The 22,604-nt window shown below is 45.0% G+C and overlaps 1 protein-coding gene and 1 long non-coding RNA gene across 4 annotated transcripts in view; one reads left to right on the top strand and one right to left on the bottom strand.

Moving 5' to 3' along the window:
• LOC105879518 (uncharacterized) overlaps positions 1-5,333 on the bottom strand; it is a 20,231-nt gene extending 14,898 nt beyond the window's left edge. For both annotated transcript variants that reach the window (XR_012922077.1, XR_012922076.1), the window contains exons 1-4: positions 5,241-5,333; positions 4,254-4,309; positions 3,726-3,837; positions 2,698-2,916 (exon numbers count right to left, since the gene is read on the bottom strand). This is a non-coding gene — a long non-coding RNA (uncharacterized LOC105879518). The remainder of the gene's footprint in view (positions 1-2,697; positions 2,917-3,725; positions 3,838-4,253; positions 4,310-5,240) is intronic.
• On the top strand, positions 5,061-22,604 carry IDNK (IDNK gluconokinase). 2 transcript variants are annotated; one of them, XM_012779828.3, is made up of 5 exons: positions 5,061-5,178; positions 9,924-9,954; positions 10,323-10,409; positions 18,613-18,656; positions 21,906-22,604. In XM_012779828.3, exons 1-5 carry the CDS (start codon positions 5,108-5,110, stop codon positions 22,255-22,257), a joined length of 585 nt encoding a protein of 194 aa, XP_012635282.1. In that variant the 5' UTR covers positions 5,061-5,107; the 3' UTR covers positions 22,258-22,604. The 2 variants fall into 2 exon arrangements, with proteins under 2 accessions (XP_012635282.1, XP_012635285.1); XM_012779831.3 differs by lacking the exon at positions 9,924-9,954 and having other exon boundaries at positions 5,069-5,178.

Genomic DNA, 22,604 nt, shown 5'->3' with positions numbered 1-22,604 from the left:
GTATACAATATAATGATTTTCAGTATATTCACAGAGGTGTGCAATCATCACCATAATCAGTTTTAGAACATTTTCATCATTCCAAAAAGAAACTCAATATCCATTGGTATTTCCTCTCCACTTTCTTCCAACAGCCATCCTCCCACCTTTGACAACTACTAATCTACCTTCTATCTCTATAGATTTGCCTATTCTGGACATATCATGTAAATGAAACCATAGAATACGTGACATTTTGTAACTGTCTTCTTTCACTTAGCATAATGTTTTCGTGATTTGTCCATGTTTTAGCATGTATTAATACTAAAAGGAATCCATACTTCATTTCTTTTTATTGCTAAATAAAAATGTATATATATATATATTGATTTTATCTACCACATTTTATTTATTCATTCATCAGTTGATGATCATGTGGGTTGTTTCTAGTCTGAGGCTATTAAGAATAGTGCTACTATGACCACTCATGAACAAGTTTTTGTGTTGACATATGTTTTCATTTCTCTTGAGCATGTATTATACCTAGATGTGAAAGTACTGTATCATATAGTAACTCTATGTTAAACATTTGAGGAACTGCCAAATTGTTTTTCAAAGTTGTATACCAGCAACCCCTGAGGGTACTAATTTCTCCAGAACCTTGCCAACACTTATTACCATCTATCTTTTTTATTATAGTCATCCTAGTGAGTCTGAAGTGGTATCTTATTGTCATTTTGGTTTGTATTTCCTGATGTGCTAGTGATAATTGAGCATAGTCTCAAGTGCTTATTTTCCATTTGTATGTTTTCCTCATAGAAATGTTTATTCAGACCCTTTGTCCATTTTTAATTAGGTTGTCTTTTGATTATTGAGTTGTAAGAGTGCTTCATATACTCAGATATATGTCTCTTATCAGATATGTGATTTGCAAAAGCTTTCTCCAATTGTGTAGCTGTCATTTGCTTTCTTAATGGCACCTTTTGCAGCACAAAGGTTTTTAAATTTGATAAAGTCAAGTTTATTTATTTTTTCTTGTATTGCTTGTGCTTTTCTGTCATATCTAAGAAACTAATGCCTATTCTAAATTCACAAAGATTTATGCCTATGTTTTCTTCTAATAGTTTTTTAGTTTCAGCTGTTATATTTAGATTTTTGATCCATTTTGAGTCATTTTTTGTATGTATATACTGTGAAATAGGAGTCAACTTTATTCTTACACATGTGGATATCCATTTGTTCCAGCATCATTTGTTGAAAATACTATTCTTTCCACATTGAGTTGTCTTGGCACCCTTGTTGAAAATCAATTTCCCATACAAAAGTATCAGTTTGTTTCTGGACTCTCAGTTCTATTCTATTGGTCTCTATGTCTGTCCTTATGCCAGTACCACATTGTCTTTATAAGTATATAGGTATAGTTAAGTTTTGAAATTGGGAAATGTGAATCCTCCAATTTTGCTCCTTTTCAAGATTTTTCTATATCCTTCAAATGTCCATATGAACTTTAGGATCACCTTGTCAATTTCTGCAAAGGAGTCAGCGGGGATTTTGACGGGGATTGCATTGAATCTGTAGAACAATTTAGGGAGTGTTGCCATCTCAAAAAAATTTTAAGTCTTCCAAACCATGAATACATGATGTCTTTCTATTTATTTAGGCCTTCCTTAATTTCTTTTGTTTTATAGTTTTCATAATACAAATCTTGTGCTTCTTTTATTAAATTTCTAATTATTTTATTCTTTTTGATGCTATTATAAATGAAATTTTTTCTTAACTTCATTTTCAGCTTATTTAGAACTACAATTGATTTTGTGTATTGATCTTGTAGCCTGACACTTTGCAGAATTTATTTATTAGCTTTAATAGGATTATTGTGGATTCCTTAGGTTTTCAATATATGAGATCATATCATCTGGAAATAGAGATCGTTTTATGTATTCCTTTCCAACTGGATGCCTTTTATTCTTTTTGTCATCCAATTGCCCTGGCTAGACCCTCTAGCAGAATGTTGAAAAGAACTGGTAGGAGTAGACATTCCTTGCTTGTTCCTAATCATAGAGAGAAGCATTCAGTCTTTCATCACTAAGTCTGATGTTAGCTGGGAGTTTCATAGATACTCTTTGTCAGATAAAGAATTTTGTATTCCTAGTTTGTTGAACATTTTGTTCACAAAGGGATGTTGAATTTTGTCAAATGCTTTTTCTGTCTCTATTAAAATAACAGGTATCATTTTGCCTTTGTGAAAACTTTGTTCTGGGCTCTTTTTAGTTATGAAGATGTGAAGCCAGTATACATACAGCCATTATTTCTAGAAGAAAGTGTAACAGGTTACCTTAGAGCTTGGCTAATACCTGTGGAGCTCTCCCATGTATCTATTTGAATTCTTAGAGTTAAACTGGGATCAAGGATTCTCCTGGAAGGGAAAAGGTGCAGACCCAACTTCTCAATGAAACATCTCAGATCTATGAGGCTTCTTTTACGTGAATATCTGCCCCTACTCAGCCATCTTTGTAGCTGACTTGCTCCCCAGGGAAGTGCCTGTGTGCATTAAGAGCAGGTGTTCCCCACTGGGCCCCATCTAACCCCTGTGAAGTGGGCAGCTTCATGCAGGACCCTTGTCACGGCCACCATTACTGGATTACAGTGCAGGCTGTCCAGAATGGGTGATTTGGACGTGGGTCACTATAGTAACACATACAGGAAGCTGTGTCTTACCCAGGACTCTTGGGGTTTCCAGGGCACCACGTGCCTTAGCAAACAGTTCTTGCAGCAGACAGACAGGACCTAATATCAGACCAATACCCAGCCAGCCTCAGGTTGCCTATTAGTGACAGCCAGGAAACACTGGAACTACTAGGACCAGCAGGTGGCACTCTCTGGAAACCAAAAAATATGGAATTCAGCTTTTAGAGGCACTTCTTTAGTTCCGATGTCCTGGAAGGAAGCACAGGGGGATTTCACTAACAGACGAGCAAAAGCGTTGGGTATCTTTCATTTGCTTCTCCAAATACACTTCCTACCCTTCTCTTCCCTGCTCTGTTCCCTGGGAGACTGGCATGTACAGGCCACTTCAACTCCCTAGCTCTCTGCGTTCCAATTGGGTTTGGCAAGTGGGGTTTGGCCACTAGTATGAGATCAGAGGGGAAGAGGAGGTGAGGGGAGGGGAGGTTATTTTTTCTCCTGATTCCCTCTCTGTTGGGTCAATGAGGGATATCTGTCTCTCTTCCTAAGGCGACAGAGACACCCCTCTCCATACAGCGTGCTCGCTCTGTCTCTCTCTCTCTCTCTCCTCTTCTCCCGTCCCATAAAGGCTCCCTCTCATCACCTCTTTATAAGGAAAGGCGAAAACACCTCCTCTCAGTTACTAAAACCAGGACACTGCCCCTTGTTGCTGCTTCTGACTCTACCAACCTCTCTGTGAATAGTCCCTTTGTTAAATCCTGTTCAAGTGACCCAACTTGAGCGTGCTGTTTCTTGCCACCATCCTGACAACTACAGGGAATTTGAAATCCTTGGACGTATCTTGGAAGGAAAACCCAGGGAGAAGAACCAGACTTTCTGTTAATCATTCTGATTTGAACATTGAAAGAACTATGAACCTTTTTTGTATAGAGCTGGTAAAATAAAGCACAAGTTACAGCATTTGCTTACACACCTACTCCTCTTATGGGTCTGGCAGTGCCTAGAGGGTAATATTTGACCTTTTAATGAATGTTAATATTATATCAACTTGTGAATGGTACCTGCTCAAGAAATGTCTCTTCACCATAACTGAACTGTTAAGACTTGTCTCTCCCGGCTTCAATTTCTTCATCTGCACCACCCCTATCCAGATTGAAGTCTCACCTACTCAGGCTAAGGATGAAAAACAAAGTCAGTGAAAGGGTAATTGAAATATTCATTAGATGAATAGTTTTATGTCACTTTTATTGCTTTCTAGGGCACAGAGTAATACAAACTTGGTTTAACAAAATACCAAAGGAGGTGATGCAAAATGTCTTTAGATGTGCTTTTAATCAAATGCTTTAAATGACCCATAATTAACACATTGTTTTAAAGCAAATGGGCACTTTAAAGGAGTGCTCCTTCCTCTTAAGAAACGTCCCCACCCAAACCGGGATTAAATAGCAGAGCCATGCAGCCATATGCCATCCTATAGATGGTCATCCCTGGATTTGACACCAAAAGATGTCCCGGGCATGTTACTGTGACAAATGGCCAGCTTACAGAACACGGTACAGCCCGATCCCAATTTCATAAAATATTCATACCTGTCTACATACACGAGAAACGGGAGGTCGTTTAAGGAAGAGCTGCTTATTGCTGCCTGGTATGAGAAAGTGTGAGTTTATTTTCTGTTCATGCTTTCTACAAGAACATATTCTATCTATAAATAAATGAATGAATGAATGCTGTTTCCATGGGTGGAGGAGGGTCTGGCCTCCCAGGGCAAGGGGAGATTCCCCTGCAAGCGAGAGCGGCCAGGAGGAGGACACGCCAGGTGGGGACCCGGTGCGCGCTGCACTTCCGGGCGGAGCGGAGGGGGCGCGGGGAGCCGGGGAGCCGGGTAGGTGGGGAGGGCAAGGGCCGCGCGGGGGAGGGCGCAGAGAGGCGGGGAGGTGGGGAGGTCGGGAGAGGGTGGGGAGGGCGCAGGGAGGCGGGGAGGTGGGGAGGATGTCGGCAGGGCGCTGGGAGACGGCGAGGTGGGGAGGGCGCGGAGGTCTAGAGGAGGGCGCGGGGCGCAGGGCTGGGGGGGTTGGGGAGGCGGTGAGGGCGCGGGACGCAGGGCTCGGGCGAGGAGCAGGGTTGGGGGAGGCGGGGAGGGCGCAGAGAGGCTGGGAGATAGGGAGGGGTGGGGAGCGGCTGGGCTCACGGCTCGGGCAGGAGGGGGGTTGGGGAGGTGGGGAGGGCGCAGAGAGGCTGGGAGATAGGGAGGGGCGGGGAGGGCGCAGAGAGGCTGGGAGATAGGGAGGGGTGGGGAGGGCGCAGGGCGCACGGCTCGGGCGCGAGGGGGGGTTGGGGAGGTGGGGAGGGCGCAGAGAGGCGGGAGGTGGGGAGGACGCCCCGCCCTCGGGAAGGCCGGGCCGGCGGGCCGGAAGGCGACGGGAAGGAGCCGGGCTGGGCCATGGCGGAGCCGGGCTGGGCCATGGCGGCGCCGGGCGCGCTGCTGGTGATGGGCGTGAGCGGCTCGGGGAAGTAGGTCCGGGAGGACGGGGGCGCGGGCTGCCCGGGAGGGGGTGGCCCTGGGGAGGCCCCACCTTCCCTCGCAGGCGAGGAAGCCGCGGCTCGCGGCACCTGCTCCTCCTCCCCACTCCAGCCGGGCCCGGGAAAGCCCTTTGCAGTGAGGCGCCTGCGGGGGCGCCGAGAGAACGGGAGGCAGGCGGCGTGGGAACGGCCGTCCCGCTCAGCACCTACGGTGGCGCGCGCGGCCGCACGTGCTCGGGTTTCGGGGCGTCTTCCCAGAACCGGGTGGGAGGTGCAGGGGCAAAGACGGGAGGCGAACCGCGTCCCAGGCGCTTGCCGCGATGCGGCTGCGCAATCGGCTGCCCCCGCCCCCTCCTGTCAGGGCCCGCACTTCTCTGATTAGATTTTGGAAAGTGGATTTAACCGTCTTGTCTATTGTTTCCTGCTTTCTTTGATCAGTGTTTATCAGCTTAAACTAGAAGGAGACCGTGCCACTTTGAACGGTGGCTCCTGGGGGTTTGGAAAGGAGAGAGAGAATTCTGGAAATCACACAGGTTCCACCCAGCGCTGTCTGGCAAACTTGGGGACTGGGAAGTTGGCCTTTGGCTTCCTGATTAGACCCAAATCTAACTGTGCCCTTTATCAGAAAAGATAGCTACTGTACCATTCAACTACAGACAGCAAGAGACAGAACTTCATCAACTAAAAGATCATAACCCTCAAAGGCCTATAGTACCTTTCTAGAGTTTTCTGAATCAAGAGCTGCCCATGTACTCAGGTGTACATTAAAGACTCTGTAAGGACCAAAGCCCTTAGCCCCCTAAAGTTTTGCTGAAAGATCAAGGCAGATTGACTAAGAGGAGAAAAGGCATACGGTACATTTATTTAGTATGTATACAGGTTCACACAGCTGGGGAGACAAAAAAAAATGATAAAAATTTTTTTTAAATGTATATACGGGAGCATTCAGAATTTATACCCAAAGATATAGGGGAAATTGTCCATTTTTATGCTTAGGTTCAGTAAAGTATAGACAGCCTTGTAGAAATATGATTGGACAAAACCCAGTGGGGAAAACCCAGCATGGCCTGTCTCTCTAGACCCTTCTTGTCCTCTCTGAGCAGCATTCCTTCCTTCTACGGGTGGGGCAGGACCTTCTCTGGAATGGGGACCTTATGACCTATAGTCAAACAAGCTAGGTCAGATCATTTCTTTATAGCAAGTTCTTACAGAATAATTTTAGGTTTCATGGCTGGCTTTAGAAGAAAGACGTTCTGGTTTCTATGACCTGCCTTGGGGAAGAGGGATTCTGGTTTCTGTGGCTAGCCTCTGAGGAGATGGGACTGACAGGTAGGATCCTGAGCACAAGAAGCCCAGAGAAAAACTTTTGTTTCTGAGGTTGCTGCTGAAGCCCTCATTTTGGGTTATTGTTTTCTGAGCCCAAACAATTCTTACTCCAAATGGGTGGGTTTCGTTTTCAAAAATTATTATGGGATTCTTAGCCTCAAAGACAAGAAATCTTAAATTGAAATAAAACGTAGAGCCCCCAAATTCCTAGCTGTTGTATGATTTGAAGAAATCAGAGAGTGTAAAACTGTTGCCATGGTGTGATTAGAAATCTAAGACTCCTAGGGCTTGGTTCTGTGTGAGCTCGGGCAATTCATGTATTCCTCTGAGCCTTGGATCAGATGGGGGTGGTCTAACCCGTGTGGTTTACAGCTTGTGATATTCATGTATTCAGTAACTGGTCATCGAGCTCAATCCTTCCTCTATGTCACTGTCATATAGTGAACAAAACAGATGGATATCTGCCCTCAAAGAGTTTACATTCTAGTACGGGAGACAAAGAGTACATGAATAAATACATACAAAGTGTGCCGGTTAGTGACAGATGATCTAGGGAAAAATAAAGGAAGGGAAGGGGAAAAAAGAGTGCCAGGCAGGGTGGTCAGGGAAGACCCCCTTTGAGGAATTAGTATTTGAGCAAAGACCCACAAGAATTGAGGGACTACCTTTTTGGCACCAAGGACTGGTTTCATGGAAAACAATTTTTCTACGCAAATTGGGGTTGAGGGTGGGCAGAGCTCAGGTGGTCATGCACAACCTGTTTCTTAACAGGCTGTGGACCAGTAATGGGCTGCAGCCCGGGGGGTTGGGGACCTCAGGACTAAGCCATGTGGCTGCTGGACAAAGGTCATAATAGGCAGAGGGAATGGCAAGTTCAAAGGTCCTGAGGCTTGGCTTTTCAAGGACCAGCAAGGAGGCCATTCTGGCTGAGTGAGGGGAAGAATGATGGAGATGAGGCCAGAGAAACAGCGCAGGTGGAGAGAAATGGCCCCGTGCTGCAGCTATTTTGAAGGTAGTATCAAAAAGATGTGTTTGTGGACCAAGTGTGGTGTATGAGAGAGGGAGAGCGGCATCAGGGATGGTTCGGGATTTTAGGACTGGGTAGCTGGAAGAAAGGAGTTGCTATGCGCTGAGATGGGAAGCTGTAGATAGAGCAGATCTGGAAGAAAATCTTAGAAGCTCAATATGGGATATGTTGCACGTGCCAATCAGTTATCAAGTGGATTTGTCAAGGGCATGGTTGGATATCCAAGTCCAGCAGTCAGAGGAGAGACTTCAGATGTAAATATGGGCATCATTGGTACATGAATGTATTTAAAGATCTAAGATGTTGAGGTCACCAAAAGAGTAAGTGTAAATAAAGAAGCTGTCCAAGGACTGAGCCATGGTTGAAGATCAGGGAGATGTGTCAAATGGTGCTGACTAGCTGAGTAATAAAAAGACTGAGACTTGATTATATTGATCATTGGATGTAGCAACATTGAGTTCTTTGGTGACTTTCATGAACCACTTTTGGGGCCCACCCTCAGCATCTCTTTCTAGGTTTCCTTCTCTCCACTGTTGGAACAAGCTGTCATCTTTGGAATATTTTTCTCATTTATTCTGCATCCCTTCCCTCTCCTCCACTGGCCTCCAGTCTTTATAAGTCCCTTGCTCCTAACTTAGACCAACTCAGTGGGAGACATTTGGACTCCAAGCCTTGGTTTATAAGGCTTGGGTCTGACCAGGCTCCTATAAGCCAAGTTCTTTCTGTTCGTTATTTCAGCCAGGGCCCCTGGTGCGTATTCCAGGTGTTCTCTGGTTTGGGAGATTTGGATAGAGCAGCAGACAGTGGCTTTCTTTTCCTGTCTCCTTCCTGAGAGTCAACACCCAAATCTATGTAGCTCTACTTTTAAATTATGGGTGGTGGCTGGCACAATCATTCACAGCTAGTCTAACTTGGTCGTAAGTGTGATTTCTGTTATGCAGAGTTCTGGCGTCCCCAGCCATGCATTTTGGCCGGGAGGGTTTATCCATCAGTAAGCTGCAGTATGTCTCCCTTTGCAGCCTTCAGTAGAATGAACGTAATGAGCAATGTTTCAGTGCTCTTTCAGTCCTTTGGTTACATGAAGGAGCAGGTCTCAGGGTCTCAGCCTGGTACAAGTGTGTCCTTAACGCCTTTCTGATACCTTTCCAGCAAAAGAGAGACAGGACCCTTGCTAGGCAATAGTAGCCAGCTAGAATTTAATCACATTGTTTTGTTTTCTTTGTATACACCTTTTGGGTTACTTTCTATGTAAGGCAAGTGATGGTAGCTTCTTGTATAAGGGATGGAAAGGGAGTTCCCTTCTTTAACACTTATTTAATTTTTAAAAGTGAAGCAATTAAATAAAAATATCGAGCAAGTAATTGTAGAGGTGGTATGCAAGACTTCAGAGAGAGTGCATGATGAAACATCATGAGGATAGAGTAAAAATTAAGAAGGCGGCACCTAAGTAATTGGAGCTTGGGCAACATTTTAGAAATTTCGAACAAGAAAGCACTTCTGTCACTGTCTTCCGGCCTCCACCGCTACCTATAATGCTAGACTGCACGCCTCGAGATGGCTGAGATTGTGTCTCAGTGGGCTCACCGTTATATCGTGGGAGCTAGACGTGCTCGATAAAGATTGGCTGCATGAAATGAGGTGAATAGGTACATCATGCAGCTCTGATCCCTTGTTTTGCAGGTGGGAAAACTGAGGTTTAGAGGAACAGGTGCTTTGCCCAGGAGCACAGTCATTTAGCGGCAGAAGGCGACTATGGCCCCAATCTCCAGTTCTGAGACCCGAACCCTTTTCACTAGCACGTGCGGCCTGTTAGGGCACGAACAGATTGTCAGCAGATGTTGGCACAGAGAATATTTAACTCCCAATCTTAACAAGCGCTGGTAGTTCTTCAGTCATTAACCCACGTCCTTTAAGAGTATGTCTTAAACCCCAGGCGATGTTTGTATGCTTTTTTGAGTCCCCTGAACTTTGTGTGGGGTGCTGCCAGAGGTAAAATCTTCCATCAGACCCCTCTTATTGGATATCCTCAATAGAATTTTATCATCTTATTCAGTATTTTCCCCCAAAAAAATAAACATCTATGCAACAGGGACCAAAAAACTGATTATTGAAGAAAAAACTTCAGGGGGTTAATGAGATCTTATATATTGCCTTTTGAAATAGAAATAGTGGTAGCTGGCTTATTTCTTCATTGCCAGTCCTGGAGGACAGCTAAGGCCCAATTTCTAGACTCCAGGGTCAAGATCATCACTGCTTTAGGATCACATGGGGATTTGGTGTTTCAATACTGGTTGGGGCAGTCTCTTTTCTGGGTGTTCTAGTGTGGAAGGAATTGTCACACGAGGACACCCAGGTAATGGAAACACCTGTGCCCTCTCAACAGATCGACCGTGGGCGCCCTGCTGGCATCCGAGGTAACCTGCTCTAATGCCCCCTCAGCGCACGTGCCATTGTGTTCTTCTCGCTTCTCTCCTTTTCTCTGGGCTGTAGTACTTTGGATAGACACCTCCACATGGCTTTGAGCCCACTGGAGCAATTTGGTTTTCCCCTTGGTGATTACAAATAGTGATGAGTAAATGAAGGGACTGCAGCAGCCCAGCCACGGGGACTGTGAACTGGCATGACAAGGCTCTCCGCTGCTGGGGGTTGTCCTTGGGGCTGATGGGGACCGAGAGGGGTGGGACTGTTTCCACACCTACCCGTTAGTATTAGCAACCCCACAGTGGCTGTCGCAGGGGCCCAACTGCCTGCCACATACACGTATCCTTTCACTGTTGTGAAGCTGGGATGGAAATTCTATGACGCTGACGACTACCACCCGGAGGAGAATCGAGTGAAGATGGGAAGAGGGATTCCACTGAACGACCAGGTACCGTTCACTGTCTGTGCCAACACACATATTCCACCTGGGTGACACAGGGTGAGGTCTCTGCAGCTTTTGGTATAGTCGAGTTTCTGAGCCATGTGTCAGCCATATGCAGTTGCTCCAAAGAGCCAGGCGCACAGTAGGTCCTCCCATATGTTGGCTCAGGCCCTGAGCTTGTCTCTGAACTCAGTGCCAAGAGCAATGCCGCCCCTGCCCCAGCTTGGGCAGGGTCTGCCTGAGCACCTCGTTGCAGGATTTTAAGCAGCAGAAGGTAATCCCCGAGAGGGCGGGGGCTGCCCCATGCCTCGTACGTGGGCAAGTTCATCATCTTCTTTTCCAGGTCCCACCAGCCTACCACCACCACCACACCCTGGCATCCACCCAGCCAGAGTGATCTTTGACAACCCAAATCTAGCCACATCTGTCCTTCCTAAGACCCTTTAGGGGCTTCCCACTGATCTCAGGGTCAAGGCCAAATACCTAAACTGCTAAACGTGTGTGGCCTTATGTCCACTCCCTGTCTCCACGGGAGCCACCCTGCCCCCTTCCAGTCCCTCCCCCCTAATAAAGCTCCTCCCCTCCCGTCCTGTCCTTTGTGTCCCTCTTCCCCTTTTCCCCGAGTTTGCCCTGCTCATCCTTCAAGTCTCAGCTCTTCCACTTCCTCAGGGAAGCCCTCACGGGCTGTTGCCCTTGTCCCTGTTGTACCCCTGTTGATGGTGTGAGACTGATTAATGCTTATCTCTGCCACTAGACTTTACCCCCAAAGGGCAGGGATGACAGGCGTTTCTGTTAACCATTGTAGCCCCGGGCCCCGCACACAATATCTGTGGCATGTTTCTGAGTGAATGAGCGAGTAGCAGCCTCCTGTGTGCAGAGCCATGGGGACATCTCCGAGAGCGTGTCCCTCAAACCAGAGTTCCAAACTGTGGACTTGCTGGCAGAACTAGCCGTCACTCAGGAGAGGCTGTGGGGGCAGGTAGAGGGCTGCTCTGGGTGCTTAGGTCCATGCTCTAAGTGTGTCCAAAGGGCAGGAACGGATGGAACTGGCCAAAGACCAGCGCTGTTGTTTTCCCTTTCAGTGGCCCCGGCCCTGCTCACCCCAGTGGTGCCGTCCCTACCTCACTCTGTTCCCTGTGTTCTGCCTTGAAGGACTTGAGCCACTAACAGGATCTATTTCACTGGGTTCTCGGGAGGATTAAATGACATAATACAAAAAAAGTACGAAGAAAAGTACCCAAAGCATTCAATAAATACCACTTTTTAAGTTATAATTGATAATAATACACAACATAAACCATATATTTACAGGTACAAAACATAAACCATTTCTACAAAGTTTATAAAATGTCGCTGTGCCAGTGTTATTTTGTTTTTCTCTTTAGTGAATGCAAATAAAAGGTAAGTCAAAGAACAAGTAAGGCAACCCAGATGGATGGATTTTAAAATGGCATTTGTGCAGCCTTCCTCTTGTTCACAAGCTGTACAGATTGGGGGGTAGAGTCCAGAAGAGGAATTCATAGACAGGAGAAAAGGTTACTGGTAGAAACATGAGTTACTTACTAAAACTTTTCAGGAAAAACTATGCAATTAGCCAGCCCTTAAAGAGCACTAACACAGGGAGAGAAAGAGGTAGAACCACGGTAGACAGTTTGCATTCTTGATAAGAACTCAGTGAGTTACCCAGTCTGGCCCCCCCCATGGGCCCTGGTGATATTAAGTTAAGAGTGTCCAAGCAGAGGCCCAGATTCTGCGTCGGGGAAGAGTTTGGGGAGGGTTTTGTGCCCAGAGGGTTCAGGGCTGAGATCTGAGCTGAACATATCAATGGCTCTGTAAGGCTATTTAAATGTAAACTAATTAAAGTTAAATAATATGTAAAATTCAGTTCTTGGGTTGCACCAGCCACATTTTTAAAAACTCAATAGTCACGTGTGGCTGGTGGCTACCATATTGGACAGCACAGCTGTAGAAATTTCCTTTGTTGCAGAAAGCTCTTCAGACAGACAGCACCAGTCTAGAAGCTATTCCGCACAGACTGTGATAAATCATTAACATGATGATGTCAAAGAATTTCAAAGCTATGGTCAGTGAGTCTCCCCTGTGCGAGGGCCACACTGCCCCACCTGAGCCTGCAGGGACCCCTGAGTAGATTCAAAGTCTGTTTAAAAAAGAAAGGCTTTAAAAAAAAAATTCTCCTAATTATAAATGTAATATTTGCCCTGCATAGAACATCTGGAAAGTATTGAAAATTTTTTTCACAGAATATATCATCCTTGTTCTCATCTTCCAAAAATATCAACTAATTGAATTTTGGAGTTTTTCTTCCTTTTTTTTTGGGCGGGGGGTGGGAGGTGAGGGAAGGGTATATATATTCCTCCTGCATGCATTCCTCTCTCTGCTTAAATTAATTTTTGCACCAGGTAAAACCAAGTCCCCTTCCCTTCTCCCCACCACTCTTGCCTTCCCCTTCCCCTCTCTGCCTGCCCCAACTGCTAGACACAGTCCACTACCATCTGTTCCTCTCTTCTCCCTTTATTTCTCTAGATGTTTCCATCAGAGCACCGAAACCATAGGCAGGGCAGCTTCCTCTGTTCTGATTTAACTCTTGGTAGAATGTTTATTCACTAACTGTGCTCACCTCCACTCACTGGGCTGGGGGTGGGGGCCACCCCCCCCCACCAACACCCTTGCATGTAGGACTGTCAAAGTTAGACGACCTTGAACATCAGAGCCAGAGGCAGAGATACCTATTTGGGCTGTTTTCTCCTGTCTTTCCCCAATGACTTGTGTGTGTATTTGACTTTCACAATTTATCATATCTTCCACAGTACCTATTTGGGAGGCACAGCGCTCAGTGAATTTGCTCTGATATCTTCTCTGTGTCCCAGTTTCTTCATCCGTAAAGAGATCTCCATCATTCCCTTTCTTCATGAATATTATGAAACCAAATGTGAAGCTCATACGTCCAAGTCCTTCCTCATACCCTCATAGTAAGGTCCCCAACTCCTTAGCAGGTCTCTGAAGGTCTTGACCGTCTCATCCTGACAATGTCCCTACATATCGTCAGCTCCTACAGCTCCTGTTCATCAGCACTAAGTACCTGCCTCTTCTGTTTACTCCTTGTCTCCATGTATGAGCTGTGATGCTCCCAGTCTTGGATTATCCCTTCCCTCTGCTTGGCAGGCCCTTCCTCAGTTGAAATGCTCTTTAATCCTCCCAAGGCCTGATTAAAATTGGCCTCTCCCCCTATATGAGGCCTGTCCGGAAAGTATCCAGCCATTCTTAATACAATGAGAACAGTTACATGGCTGGATACTTCTAGACAGCCCTCGTATTCCTTATTGCTCTTCTCAGTATAATAAATCTTGCACATCCCTCATCACTGCCCTCTAGGTGATCTAATTGATCATCTGCTCCTCTGTCTCTTCCAGCAAGCTGTGATCCCTTTGAGGAAAGGAACCACATCATTCATATTTGTATCCCAATGCTCAATATGGTGCTTTGCACATATTAGTATTCGGTGTTTCTGGTATTAAAGCTCACGATCTACCAAATTCATCAACTAAAACCCTTTTAAAAATTCCAAGTAGGAAATAATACTGTTTTTGTCAGCTATTATTAATAAATCAGCCAAAAATAATGTTTAAAGTGGAGTTTATTCCTTATTTAAATCCCAAAGCAGCTCAATACATTTTATATGATCCCCATTTTACAGATGAACAAAGAGAGGCACAGAGAAGTTAAGTAACTTGAGCAAAGCCACACAGTGAGAGGAGTCTTTCTAACCTCAAAGGTGATACTTTTCCTGCTATGTTAAAGGTCCTGCTAGTCCACCGAACAAACGACTCACAAGAAGTGAATCAGGGTTGGTTAATTGGAGAGAAAAGGGTCAGAGCAGGAATGAGCGTGGCAGTTCCCCACAAGCACCTGCGTGGAAAGGGCATAAGCGTTAGGGTGTTCAAGGCACTGATTTGAACTGAAGGGTGTTCTGGCTTGAAGCAGGTCAAGAGTGAGAATTCTGATTTCCATACTGCAGCTGCTTTGGAAAAACCCTTTTCCCTGTGGCCTCATGGGATCCTCCAAGGAAAGATCCTAATCATTTAATTATGACTCACTGTGGAAATCTCAGAAATAAAGTCCAAAGGGCTTCTCTTTTATCCCCAACTTTCTCTCGTTGTTTTTGTGACGGAGGTGCACAGTCCTTAGCAGTGCACGATCATTAGTGTGGTCTGCCATAAATTCTGATAGGGCAAAAGTCTGAAAGCAGCAATTTTTGTTAAATGTTATTATGATTAAATGAAGCAACATGCTTTGTTATTGACTAAAGCATATATTAAGGCACTATTAAAACAATAAAAAAGCATGGATTCAAAGTAAAGCTCTATTTCTTTGTACACAAGCTAGAAAACTTACTACCCAAACATGTTCTCTGTTGTGTTTAATTTGTTTTTTTCATTCTTTTTTTTTTTTTTTTTTTTTTTTTTTTTTTTTTTTGAGACAGAGTCTCACTTTGTTGCCCGGGCTAGAGTGAGTGCCGTGGCGTCAGCCTAGCTCACAGCAACCTCAATCTCCTGGGCTCGAGTGATCCTTCTGCCTCAGCCTCCCGGGTAGCTGGGACTACAGGCATGCGCCACCATGCCCGGCTAATTTTTTATATATATATTAGTTGGCCAATTAATTCCTTTCTATTTATAGTAGAGACGGGGTCTCGCTCGGGCTGGTTTTGAACTCCTGACCTTGAGCAATCCGCCCGCCTCGGCCTCCCAAGAGCTAGGATTACAGGCGTGAGCCACAGCGCCCGGCCTGTTTTTTTCATTCTTATTATGAAATATTTTAGGCACATGGAAAACATAATAATATAGTCAGCACTCAGCTTAATGAAGTTATGTATTTGCTTCCTAAGCCATAAAATAATAGAGGTTGATCTCCATTTCCACAGCACAAACAAATAGAAACATTTGTGCAGATGGCACAGAGGAAAAATACAATCCGAGGAAAAGAACAAAACACAAGTCTGTCCTGCTAATGGGAGGAGAGAAGTATGGACACTTAAACAAATTTTCCTCCCTCCTTGGTTCATCCAAAACCTGTTATGAACACTTACGCCAAAAATAATTATTTTTTTTGTTGTCTATTCATCTCAGAGACAGTCCTAATTCATGGTTAGAATTGCCCCTTGAATTCTAAGTAGGTATGGTATACTATGCTATATGTAAATTAGCATTCAGTCCTCGGAACCTTCTAACCATCTGCTCTTCTAACCCGAACTTTCTTCTTGCTGAATGAAGACCAGCAGCCCACAGCACTGGTCTCAGGACTTTAAGTGAAGTTTCACTGAGAGGCTTGTACAATGCCAGGGGTTCATTGTGGGGAAGGCTGGCCGACCACCCAGGCAGGACCCCAGCGCTGGCTCTCTCTGCCCTACCAACCCCCTTGAGATTGTCAGCACCCTGAACATGAGTTCATCCCTCATGTGAGACACCCCCAATCAGGTGTACAAGGTTGCTGGATAAACCCAACTGCCAGTTGATTAATTCACGAAGAGAAATATAACTAGGCCCATAACACCCGCATCAATGTGATGCACACATTTCCAGAAACCAGCTACAATCAGAAGGTTTCTTAGTAGACATGGGAGAGTTAGGGCCAAAGTTTCTAATGGTCGAGACCATCCATCCATCCCATTAGTAGGAAGAGATTTGTTAATGAGAACATGATGTTCGAAGGCCAATGGCCAAGGCTCCAAGTGTCTTAGGGCAGCCCTTCATCATTTCAGTCTAAGGCACTGTGCTCTGGGCTTCCTGCCTGCCAGCCTCCCTGGGCCTTTGTGTGTAAAGTACTTGGTTGGGTCATAGTGATGCCGTGCTCACCTGGGAGTCATTCTTGCTCCTTCACATGACCTTGTACAGGTACAATCCGTTCCATTAACTGTTGATCTTTAAATTTAAGCCTTAGAGAACAATTTTATCTCCTTTATTTCCTTAGGAAGGAAATAAAGGAGATAAATAAGGTACCTACAGCGAGGTTCCTTCCTTCCTTAGGAAGGTACCTCGCTGTAGCTATAACAAGATAATGTCTTTTGACTCATTAGCTTTATCGAATCGCTTGTGTGATTCAAAGCCAGACGCCCCCATTTCTATGTAAAACACACTCTGGGGTTAGAAATCGGCCCCCTTAATGCTTATTACACCACATTACCAAGTAAGTGGCTGGGGCTTCCCTTCCTACAGGCCTGTAGGTGCCACCACTTTATAGGATTGAACCCCAGGGCAGGAAATAGAACTTTCCTGCTGACATGTGAGGCTTCAAGGCCCAGCCACCCTCTTCCATTACAGCCTTCTGTTAGAGGAGCTGTTTTAGAAAATATATCCAAGAAGTTAGGGGGGAAAATAAAAGTAAGCTTATAGGTAACAATATTATGTTTTCCATTTCCATTAGTGCATGAATGTGGGAGAAAAGTTTGGCTAATTACAAGGGGAATACAAGAAAGAAAGGAATTTAGAAAGATGAGTTGAAATGGTACCTTAGAAGCTGCTTCAATGCAGAGTGATCACATCTAGGGTGTTGGATCAAAAGTGCTCAGATGAGCATGTGGGCCTTTGCAAGCACGCAACACGCACTTATAAATGGAAAAAGAAGGTGAAAATGCAGATCTGTGCTTGAATTGGTAGCTTCTCCTTAGGCTAATTTTTCCAAAAAATACTACACATCTCAGTCAATCCAGCTACTTGTCCCTGCTACCTGGAATCCTAGACACCCTTCTTCCCTGTTCCCTGCCATAGCCTAGGAAACACTACGTGGCAGTAGCAGTTTCAAGTTGCATAAACATAGCCCCTCCAACTTGTTTTCTCTTCACAGATTGTCCAGAACAGCTAGTGTCTGAGTAGGATGTCCTAGAAAACCTTTGCACTAATAAACGTTATACATATATGCTCTTCTTCAAGAGCACATAAAATGCCCCTAGGTATTCTAATTTCAATAACAGATTTCTTTGTGGTCTGCAAATAGGGAGCTGCTAAGCCTCATCATCTTGTTATTGCATTTACAAAAAACCACACTTGTTCCATTAAATGCATTCAGACAAGTGCTAACATAATTTGAGTAATCACTTGTGTGAATTATGTAGCTATTGTCATTTAGGATAAAATGTGTCTAAATCGTGCGGCTGTTGTCATTTGATCTCTACCTTGCGTGACTTTTGTAGCTATTACATTTGGTCTCCTAAGGCAGGGGTCCCCAACCTATGGTGAGTTGTACAGTTATTTCGTTACATGTCACAATGTAATAACAATAGAAATAAAGTGCACACTAAATGTAATGTGCTTGAATCATCCCAAACCATCCCCCACCTCCCCAGTCCGTGGGAAAATTATCTTCCATGAAAACCATCCTTGATGCAAAAAAAGGTTGGGGACCACTGTCCTAAGGGATTTCTGGTGAAACAGTGGGAGCCACAGTGGGGGTGTCGTTGGGGGCATATATAAAACAAAACTAATTGTGGGTTGAAAATTACTGAAGCTCTAAAACCTCTATGAATGGTACGTGTAGAGGTATATTTTATACTATTTTGTCTGCTTTTGAGTGTGTTTTAAATTGTCCATAATAAAAAGTTTTTTGTTTTTGTATTTCAATGCATTTCAATGTGGCCAGTAATTAGGATTTACCCCAGGAAGAAGGAGAGAACATGTCTCAGATTGCTTCGTGAAACACTGTAGGGTGTGCTGTGTAAACCTCTTCTGTCTTCTCTTTGGCAAACATAGACATTTCTTACAAAGCTTTTATCTGAGGGGAGTTTGGTTTTTGGAGGGTTTGAGGACTAGGACCTGGGGACAGCTGACATAGGGGTTCATGTGAATACCCGTCTGCATTTGCCATCAGAGGCACCTAAAGAATCCATGCAACACAATAAAAGTTTTGTAAACATGTCAGAAGCAGGGAAAACGCACATATAATGGGGAGGTTAAGACAGGGAGAGATACATGCTGGTACTTTAGGGCAGCTTTTATTATTATGGAAACAGCCACTAACACCTGAACCAAGAAACCGTTTCTGGGGTTAACTGCGGAGGGACTGGCACCTCTGCTGTGTGTGTGGCCTCCTTCCCAACACCACTAACCCGGACCTTAACATTGGTGAACATGATATAACTGTGTTTCTCTGCAAACAGACAATACCTGGAAAAGCCACTTTGTGTCTGCTTTGATTTCAGGACAGGATTCCATGGCTCTGCAATTTGCATGACATTTTACTAAGGTAAGAGACCATCGGGCCTTGGCATAAGTCAGCCAGTGAAGAGAACCCATCAGAAAGTACAGGAAAAAAAAAATACACTCTTGAAATCACAACTAACGGATGGTAAAGGATCCTATAAATCGAATGCACTTCTGTCAAGTAACGAGCAAAGACTTTAGCCAGCCACGGGCAGCATGTAGTTCAGTTGGGCTCTGAAGACAAACCTTCTAGACAGTTCCATGATTACTAGCTGGGAATTTTGATGAGCCACTTAATTCCCGTAAGCGTGTTTCTTCATCAGTAAAAATGTAGTTTCTACTTACAGATTATTGTGAGGAATAAGTGAGATGGTGTGTGGGTAACCCTTAGAACAGTATCTAATGCATAGTAGGAGCTCAAACAATGTTAACTGATGCCACCTCTGTTACTGCCTGTCTCAGCCACCACTCTTTCTTCCCCTTGCTTCAAGCTGTGGCCTGGGAGGAAGACCTGAGGTTGTTTCTAGGACAGCAGATAATTAGCCACCAAGACTGGAGTCCCACATGGCCCAGCTCTGTGGCAGGCCTCTGAGCAAACATGGTCCCCTGAGTTATCAGCCTGTCCCCACTGGTTGGGACGTGAAGGAGGATGAAGAAAAGGCAGGGCTTGGGTGGGAATGGTTTACAAATCTTGCTTCCTAAGATGATGTCATGTTTTATCAACTTAAAACCACCTGGGCCCTGTGAAGTTAGCATACACTTCACTACAAATTCAGTTTGCATTTTGCACACCCATCCACACGGCTGGCAGCCCCACTGTGTCGGCTTAGGGGTTTGACTTAAGGGGTTAGGGTTTGAGAACTCCTGCCCGCAGGGTCCCCAGCACAAACAGACTCACTGACCTGAAATGGAAACAGCAGTGAGGACCCTCCAGAGCGCAAGAACCAGACCTGCAGGCCGGAACAAACACGCTCTTGCCACGGCCCTCAGGAGGAGCCGGAGCTCAGCACGGAAGTTTGTTTCCCAGGAAACACTGCAGCATGGGGTCTCCAGTGCCACCTGGCCCTGAGATCAGAGGGAGACCCCTCACGTCAGCCCCCCAAGTCTTTACCGTGGCCTGCTCCGACCAGCATTGTCAGGAGGGGACCTGTTTCCTCCTGTCCTCGCCCACAATGACTGTCGTCAAGCTCTGAAATATTTAATATTTATCAGTGTGATGCATGAGAACAGTAACTTGTTTTAATTGCATTCCCATGATTCCCAGTGGGGCTGAGCACCTTTTCATGTGTATTGCCCATTTGGATATCGTATTCTGTCCGTTGTCCATTGCTATCCTTTGTCCACTTTTTGGTTATATCGTTCGTCATTTTTCTGAGTCATTTGAAAGAGCAGAACTGCTTTTTTTTACGTTCTTCCCTATATAAAGTAGAATTTTATTTTCACGATGACTTTTTTCTTCTTTCTGCAGTTAAGTCTGTTTCATCTGCCCAATTTGACTATAAACTTCTTGTGAGTGGATATATTATTGTTACTCTATTAGTATTTTTATATTTGCTAACACCATTTGTTGGCTGCAAAAAGGGGGAGGGCTTCAGAACTCTCATTTCTGAAGAGAACTTTCTACACCCAAGCCAGCGTTTGCACCCCACCTCCTGACTGGAGTGGAGTCAAGAGGTCCCATCCTGGCCCCAGGATGACTGCCCCCCGCACGGCGGTTGGCTGGCTGGAAGCCGGGGCTCACCTACCGGTGCTGTGTCCTGTTGCCTCTGATTCTGGCTCAGTTTTTTCCTTAGAGCATCCCTGGAAACTTCTCACATCTTGCTGACCTGGCCCTCACAGACTGTCTCTATGGAGTCCGATTCCTGAAAAAGACTCCCTAGTTCTGGAATACAAAGCACTGCTGGTACAGCTACCCCTATCAGGCACTCACAAATGACCTTCACTACCATTACATCCTGGAGCTGTCATTTTATTGGTCTCTAATGTTTTCCCAGTTCACTGGTATCAAAAGAAAGGACTTGGGCATTACGTTCCTGCACCACATTATAGCTGTTTCCTTGATTAGCTTTTCAGATGTCAGCAATATGGCCCGAGCAAGGACCCTGGTCCTTTGTCTTCATGATTCAGCTAATACTCTTCTAGAGGCTGTCAAAATGCCAAATTATGCCAGGTTTCAGAAAATGTGTGATCTCCTGTTTATTATGTTTACCTTGTTTTTTATCACCTCGAGACTAGCTATTTTTCCTATCTGCCAGATCCCATATTGTAAACATCCTCATCCCTCAGACATCCATTAGAATCTGGTAAAGAAAAAAAATCAAATCCGCATAGAACTTAAAGGAGAATGGCATGTTGCAGTCGCTAGAAGACTGCTCGCTTTGAGTCATGATTCTCCGCGTCACCGTGTCTGAAGACCAGATGTACAACTTCTTTGCACCTATGTCCTCGTCAGTAAAATAATAATAAATACTCTACCTACTTTACCAGAAATGTTAAGGATCAAATGAAATATTGTTTGTAGCAGTGCTTTATAATCTAAAAAGTACTTTATAAACATATTAAGCATTTTCCAAAAATGTACTGTTAACTGTTAAAGAGGTAAATTCCCATTTATGGCCAAGTGGTCAGAAATTTTGATGACATTTTATAACCTCCAACTAGTCTAGATTAAGGAACCAATACCATAGGTACTTTTGAAATAAAATTTTAGAACACTGTCAAAAAAAAAAAAAAATGACAAGTCTGTGCTCCCTCCTCTCCTGCCATCTCCAGCTCTGAACTGGCAGCTCCCCCAGACCTTCCCGCCACATTGTAGAGCAGGAGCCGGAGGAGCTGGCTGTAGAATGCAAATCACTGAACAACCTGCAGGGGGCCCGAGCCGAGCTGTGTGCATGGCGCAGGTGCCTGCTGGCGGCCCGTGTCCACACACTGAGGCTCGGCCACAACCGGCACCCATAGGAGCAAAAGCAACACTTACTGAGCACTCTGTATATACCAGGCATCTCCATCAAGTTTTTCTGTAGGACGGCGCTAAAGGCAGCCCTACTTACCAGATGATAAACTCGATGCCCAGGGAGGTGAACACATTTGCCCAAGTTTGCTCAGTTCGCACAAGTGGAAGATCCTTAACTCACAGGCAGGACTGCCTGATGCTTAACCAGAATCTTCTAACAGCTGCCACTGGCAGAGACGTAGGGCTGCAGTCCTCCCCCTCGAATCGATACCAGCTGTTTTAAAATTTAAAGTCTTCATTCTTTAGCCTCCCCCCACCTTTTTTTTTCTTTTTAAACAGAGATGTAACCTCAGGACAGTGTGTGGTTCTCGCCTGTTCAGCCCTGAAGAAAATGTACAGAGACATCTTAATAAGAGGAAAAGAGGGTGCAGCTCTGAAGAGTGAGGAATTGGGAAAGGAAGAGAAGCCCGGTGACGTGCCGCTCTTCGTGGTCCATCTTAGCGGGTCGTTTGAGGTCATCTCTGAACGCTTACTCCAAAGAAAAGGACATTTTATGCCCCCTGAGTTACTGCAGTCCCAGTTTGAGACTCTGGAGCCCCCAGCAGCTCCAGAAAACTTCATCCAAGTAAGTGTGGACAAAAACCTTCCAGAGATGATTGCTACAATAATGGAAACTCTAAACCTGAAATGAAAATCATTCTGTAGCAATGGTCTGGACAGAATTAGGCATAAATCTCTATCCCATCCCAAACATTGTTCTAGTCTCCTGGCCCTTGCTGTATTCTAAATTCTCACGGTGAACAAACCCCAGTGTGTCAAGATAGACTTGTCTGATGCATTTTTAGGAATCACGTGCTGGCACATCCAGAGAAAAGGGAGAGGGAACTTTAAGAGTCAAGTTTAAATTCATCTGTGACCCAATCAAATGATCAGAGGAAATTCTGTAATCAATGATGGAAATCATGTTTAGAACATTCTTGCTCGTGCCTGTATCTTTACAAATAAATGAAACTTGGCAATCCTTGGCATCCCCTGGAA

The sequence above is a fragment of the Microcebus murinus genome, chromosome 12 (assembly GCF_040939455.1).
Source record: "Microcebus murinus isolate Inina chromosome 12, M.murinus_Inina_mat1.0, whole genome shotgun sequence".
Taxonomy (NCBI): Eukaryota; Metazoa; Chordata; class Mammalia; order Primates; family Cheirogaleidae; genus Microcebus; species Microcebus murinus.
The sequence above is the reverse complement of the archived record's forward strand: the minus strand, read 5'-3'. Positions and strand labels throughout refer to the sequence as shown.